Genomic DNA, 6,608 nt, shown 5'->3' with positions numbered 1-6,608 from the left:
AGTAATAGACACTCCATTCTTTGAGATATTTTATTGCGATTAAGACTTTCATTTAATTTTGTTTCTTAGTAACAATTTTCATCGAGCAGCGATTAATGATCAACTTTCACCGAGCAACACTTGTCAATTCCCTTCAGTGCCCAACACGCTCTCACTGACACCTGACTGACTTTTTGTCGCAAGTTCCTGTCGACGACAATCCAGTGGTGGACCTTTTACAGCGTGCCCGATTTCTCAGCAGTTTACAGCGCTGGCAGCACCGTGTCTGTGACTTTCAGTCCGCTTCACGGGGTGGGCTGCAGGAGATCGGATATAGAGATCACCGTAGGATTGCTGCGGGCGCCTTGTTTAATACTTTGCAGCAACATTTGGCTCCCCCTCGGAATACCACGCCCCCTCCCCACAGATTCACAGGACCCTGATCCCTCCCTCAAACCGAATCGGCAGCCTATAACCTCCCCGGATCTCCACCCATTCCTCCACAGTTGATTCTTTGGGAAGGTATTGTCATGCAAATAAAGGACGCGTAAAATATTCTCTCAGAGCGCAGCGGAGGGCAGAGACTCACACGGACCGCAAGGAGGACACAGATCGCGCCACTCGGTGGATTTCTATCGTTTGCGTCGCTAGGGACCCGTCTATCTGTCACAGGTAAGTCCCAAATCTGCAGCGGATTACAGTTCTCACATGTTTAGCGGTAAAATTCAACCAGTGTACCCGTGCGTAAACGTCTGCGCACGGTGGTTCCGCGCACTCATTCTTGGATGTGGCGGAATGTAGGGTCTCTCGCACTCTGTTGGTGAGGATTCTGGATTCATGCGGGCTCCTCTTGTCCTTTTTTTGTCTTTCCCAGACACCCTGGCCACATGAGAAGCGACATATAGCCAGGGAACAGATCGAACCGTTCAAGGAAAACCGACGGGGATCCAACACGCAGGAGGCTGCTCTGTGGAGATAGTGGCCATACTTCCAGTTTTCCCAAGTAAAGTCGGAGGTGTCTCTCTTCTCCATCCCCCTGTGCAGGCTACCTGCTGCTGCTACTGCTGCTACAGAAGGGGAACTATATTCTAAAGTCCCCTGGATCACTTGAGAGCACCCTTCTATTTTCTAGGGGATTTATGATCTCTCAAATATTTACACACCAAGTGTGCCATTTTCTCTCTTGTCCTTTTTGGGATATATGTACACACATATATATAAAGTGACCTTTTTCCGTTTTAGTGGGCTACTTTAAAGTGCCTTAACTGGTTATAATCCAGTGTAACTGTGGCATTGCTACCAGACCAGAGACGCTCAACAGGGAGAAGACGATCATTATCAGCTTTAGAGTCCAGGCAGGATTACTTGTTCCCACCCTCCAGCGAGTTGCAACCATGAGCCAAGCGGATGTGTCAACTTGCTCCGCGCCGCAAAGGGTTTTCCAGGAGGCGGTGAAGAAGGGCAACACCAAGGAGCTGCACTCTTTGCTGCAGAACATGACAAACTGCGAGTTCAACGTCAACTCCTTCGGGCCGGAAGGACAGACGGCCCTCCATCAGTCAGTAATTGACGGAAACCTGGAGCTGGTAAAACTGCTGGTGAAATTTGGTGCAGATATCAGACTGGCCAACCGGGAAGGGTGGAGCGCTTTACACATCGCCGCTTTCGGGGGCCACCAAGACATTGTGCTATACCTCATCACCAAGGCCAAGTATTCCTCTGGCGCCCGGTGATCAGACTCTGCTGTCAGGTAAAAAAAAAAAAGAAAAAAGAAAAAGTAGAAAAATTAAAACAAACAAGCAAACAAATCAACTACAATTTAAATATAAAACTGCAACACAACACACGGGAAAGCCAGGCTCTTGTAAAAGCAAAAATAAATAAATAAATAAAACAAAAAAACCAATAAAACAAACAAAAAAACAACAACAAAAAAACAAAAACTGCCATTATTTACATAGTTGTGCCAAATCATATAAAAAAGGAGATAAAAAACAATAGGCCTGCACAATAATCTTTCCTCACTGTAAACCAAACGGGGTCCTCTCTGCACTCCCGAGTGAAGCACCGCATGGTTCATACACAGCGCCTCAACACGAATCTTTTAACAAAAGAAACCCATTCCGTGAGTTTGTTGGTACTAAAGCTTTCCTCTTGAATGTTCGTATTAGATCGTGTCGTCCACTATAAAAGAAATCAAGTCTCTGTGTATCGCATGTGTGTGTTTGGACTCCAGAGAGCAGATGGCCCAGTTTTTTCCCCTATCCCTTGAATAGTTTCTTTGTGGGAGCGCAGATTTGACCTGTTGCTCCTCATTGTTCTGTAAAACCCCCTTTTTTTAAGTTATTTTATATGAAACAGGCACTTGATGCTTTATGGCTGCATGCTGGAATATCTGAAAGGGAAGACACATGAACAAGAGAAGAAGGGTTGCCCTCTGTTGGTTACCAGAGGTCTTATTTTCTTTAATAAATTTTAGTGATTCTTCTTCATTCTTTTTTTTTTTTTTTTTTTAACTCAAAGAGCGGCATTATGGCTATCCAACACATTTTCAGATGTGTAATCATTATGTAACAACAACTGACTTCATAATTGTTGTGAAGTACTGTACACAATAGCTTTACTTTGTTTCTGTTTCTTTCTTTCTTTCTTTCTTTTTTTTTTAAAGGAAAAGAGCGATGAGAGCGCTCTGCAAGCAGATCTTGCCATGCTGGCGTCCAATTTTTCAGGCCAGTGCGACCACTTTGCCAATGGTCATTGTGTTACTAAAAACCGCTGCTTTCGCTTTGTATAAAAAAAAAAAAAGACGCATTTAATTTCACTTTATAATCTCCTTTCAGTATTTTATTAACATCCTAGTCATCACTGTGAAAGCAGGCTGGGTTTTTTTTTTTTAATTTATGAAGGTACATTGAGAAGATGCATTTTTAAATATTTTGTGGTTCTTCTTAAAAACGATCTGTATTGTGTAAGGATATAATGGGTGACTCAAGCTGCTTCAGACTTTTCTGTGTAAACTGTCCCGTGTGGAGGTAAGACCTGCCACCCTCATCCTACTGGCCACAGTTCTAGATTCCCCCACCGCCCAGTTATAGGCTGTCGACCCCCTCGGAGAGGACTTTCTCATCCTCCCATTAAAGTGACTCTGTTTGGTTGCCTTTTCCCAGCTACCTCGTCTGTAAAGTATTCTCAAGTCGTTCTGTTTTTCCTCACCACCGCCTTGTTTGGAGTCTGTGATAATCCGCATGCCGATGGGCTGTTTGTGTCTGCTAAAGTAACCTCACAGCCAGATGGACTTCAGTAAAGAAGATGCAATGAACCCAATTTTGCATCCTCCTTCGGGACAGTTTTCACACTACAACCAAACCAGTGCTGACAAGCAAAACATCATTTTGCCCTTTCTGCAAGAGAGTCTTTGGTTCTGTCTTTCTTCACACACACACACACACACACACACACACACACACACACACACACACACACACACACACACACACACACACACACACACACACACAGAGCCATTGTTGCATGTCTCCCCTATAATACTCCACTTTGCTCTCTCTCCCTGTGTCCTTATCAGCCTGTATGGTTGTTTTAGTTCCATTTATTTTCTCTCTTTTTTTTTAGTCATACAAAAATGGAATTGTATCGCATGACTTATAAATGCAGGGAGTTTTATTGCACAAAATCGGAGTCTTGAGCGCCCCCAGTGTTCGTATGGGGTAACTGCAAGAGCCAAGGCTTTGGAATAGTTACTACTACTGAGCAGGACCCTAATACTGTTGGACGATGAAGACTTAAAAATGATCAACAACACATGACTATTGCAGGATTTCACAGAAAAGGAAAATTAGGTCTCATAAATTTACCTGCTGCATTTTGAAAGTCATGGCACCCTAACATTTGTAACGATGCTGCTTGTATGTTTCTTTTCTTGTTAATGTTGATGTTGTTATTTTATTATTATTATTTTTTGTTTGTTTTTAGAAAAAAAATGCCTACTGCTCAAATGGCCAACAGAATTTTCACAGCAGCACTGGCTGACCTCATGAGAAGCTCTTGAGAAGGTGTGCACGAATGTGTTTTCCCGTTAAGGTGTATGTGTTTATGTTTGTGTGTGTGCGTGTTGTGTGTGTCTTCTCATGAGGCACGTGTCCCATTTTCAACCTGGAACAACCGATAATTAACCGAAACAATAGTTCTACTACATTAAGGTATAGATTGGTATCAGGCAACAAATGAAATATGCATCGCTTGTCTTAAACTTGATTTTTTTTTCTCTTTTGTTTGAATATTGCACTGATGACTGTTGTTGAAAAGTTGGCTTTTATGTGTCAACATTTAATTTTTTTTTTTCTGAATAGAAAAAAAAAGCAGACACAACAAAATACTATTGTATAAATATATGCTCCAGGTGATGATGTCCTAATGTGTGTATTACTTTGTGGAAAAAACATGATGTTTTTCAACAAAGACGTGTGTATCTCTGTGATTGGGTGTATGTATATATACATATGGATATATATATCGATGCTGAAGATGATGATATCTTGGGGCACTTTCTTTTCTGAAGTGCTGTCTTCCTGATTTTGTTTGAAAAGGGGAATAATACATTTGATGGTAAGATCATTGTAACATAATAAAGAATTGCACGGTTGTGCAGTTATTTGGCTCGCTATGGTCATAACATTTATGACGTAAGGAGCCTGCTGCCGGATTGGTGTACACGTTGAGATGATTTTTTTTCTATAAAAAAACAAAAAGAAAAAAAAAAGGAGAAAAAAGAATGAAAGAGTGCTGACTTCTTTGGGCCAACTTGTGTTTCTGGTCTTGCTTCATTTCAAGCAGGAGGAAACAGTTGATTTTTCATGTGTGATGCAGATGTTCCATCATCATGTCTGATTTTGGATTTTTTTCGTGTGTTTGTTTGTATTCTTTTATTTTTGAACATTTGTAACACTGTGATGATGACATCATGTCATGTGGAGATGAGTGCTGTATTATTTTTGTACGTTTGTGTACAAGCCAGTAAAGAAATCATTAAACTTAAAATCCGCTGTGTATGCATATATTTCTTCCTTATGTCCCAAGCAAAAGCTACCCCTGCCCCCCTCCCTTCACATTTTTCATTGAAAAGGTTGGTTTGGGAAACACCCCCCTCACCCCCACACTGCTCTCTCTCTCTCTCTCTCTCTCCCTCTTTCCCTCCTGTCTTCCAAGCAGGGCCCAACCCAGATCCCCATTCTCTCTTTTTGTCATTCATCTGGCCTCATCCTTTCACTGCCGGGATAAAGGAGCCCAGTGCATTGTGGGTAGGCTCAGTTTAAAGAAGGGTCCCCTCCCCTGTGTGTGTTGTGGGAGAGATGGTTTTATGTTACCCCCACACACAAAAACTTTTCCAACACACTCTTCTCGTATGCTCTCTTCCTAATGATTAAGACCCAGGCTTTGCACCACACTTCAGCTCTCTGCTAACAACCAGGACTTTTGTGTGTGTTTGTTTTACCTTACTTAACTGTCTCTTACTCACTATTTATACTCACTATCAAATTATCTTCTTCAAAGCAAAACTAATTGTGGAGTTAGACTTCTAAGAAGTAAGAAGACTTCCAAGAAGTCCGACTTGCTTCAAAATCATCCACTTTGTTGAGGCATTTTGCATCTTTTTTGTGATTTTCTTGCAGCTTGTGTTCAATATAATGTTGCATGAAATGGGCTTAAAAATGGATTGGCCATAAGTGTAAAAGGGGGAACTGTGCTATTCTGATATGTTGACTCTTTTACAAGCAAAATGGTTATGAAAGAGTGTATTAGTGTGTGCATTATGCTCTGATTTCTATTTCAGTTTTTCTTTTTCTTTTTTGCATGTGTGCTTACTTTCATGTCAGCATTGGTTAAAATGCAAAATCAGTTTTTTCTCCTGCTCATTTGAGTGTTTGAGTGAGTCACATCAACATCAACATCCTTCTTAGAAATGATGACTCGCAACTGATATTGCATAGCTGTATAGCGGTTGGTGGGAAAACAGAGGCAACAATACGTTTTTCAACATGTCAGACCTGTTCGCATTGCAACATTTTCTGGGTGTTGACCAGCTTCAACTGTGAACGTTTGAGTAAAAAGGGTTTCCCATGTGTTCGAAATAACGGTTGTGGTCTTAGAGTTGCAATTGTGAGAGAAAAAAAAGCAGTAGTATTATGAGGTTTTTACTGACAACTTTGTGCCATAGTTGAAGCAGCTGTTAAAATCGGTGTCTGCACCGCAGCTGAACCATAAATGACCTCAGCTCAAAGTTTCAGCACTGATCTGATGTATTTGAGTTCCTCTAGACACCAGCCCTTCTCTGTTTTGATCCCATGGCAGGCAGAGTGTGTTATCTCGCCTGCTGCTCGCTTGCACATTTCTCCCCAAGTCCCTGCCTCCCTCCCTCTCAGTCTCTCACTTCTGCAGGATGTTTTTGTTGAGCTGCGTTCCCATTGTTCACACACTGAGTTGGCTGGCCTCCCAGCGTTGATGCTGGCTGCTAGGCCCCCTAATAGGTTCTTCATGTGCCTTGGCTTTCCTTGCTCATCTTGGTCATTGCATGGAGAAGCTTGCATTAGTGAGCCAGACAACAGATTTTTGGA

At 42.0% G+C, this 6,608-nt stretch overlaps 1 protein-coding gene across 1 annotated transcript; it reads left to right on the top strand.

Moving 5' to 3' along the window:
* Nucleotides 1-437: 437 nt before the first annotated feature.
* Nucleotides 438-5,039, top strand: nrarpa (NOTCH regulated ankyrin repeat protein a). The gene is made up of 2 exons (XM_006788719.3): nt 438-651; nt 854-5,039. Exon 2 carries the CDS (start codon nt 1,374-1,376, stop codon nt 1,710-1,712), a length of 339 nt encoding a protein of 112 aa, XP_006788782.1. The 5' UTR covers nt 438-651; nt 854-1,373; the 3' UTR covers nt 1,713-5,039.
* The last annotated feature ends 1,569 nt before the right edge of the window (nt 5,040-6,608 follow it).

Source organism: Neolamprologus brichardi, chromosome 7 (assembly GCF_056152115.1).
Source record: "Neolamprologus brichardi isolate AB-2024 chromosome 7, ASM5615211v1, whole genome shotgun sequence".
In the NCBI taxonomy this organism is placed as follows: Eukaryota; Metazoa; Chordata; class Actinopteri; order Cichliformes; family Cichlidae; genus Neolamprologus; species Neolamprologus brichardi.
The sequence above is the reverse complement of the archived record's forward strand: the minus strand, read 5'-3'. Positions and strand labels throughout refer to the sequence as shown.

Coding starts and splice junctions, on each gene's coding strand:
- nrarpa (XM_006788719.3), top strand. CDS start 1,374: ATGAGCCAAGCGGATGTGTCAACTTGCTCCGCGCCGCAAAGGGTTTTC.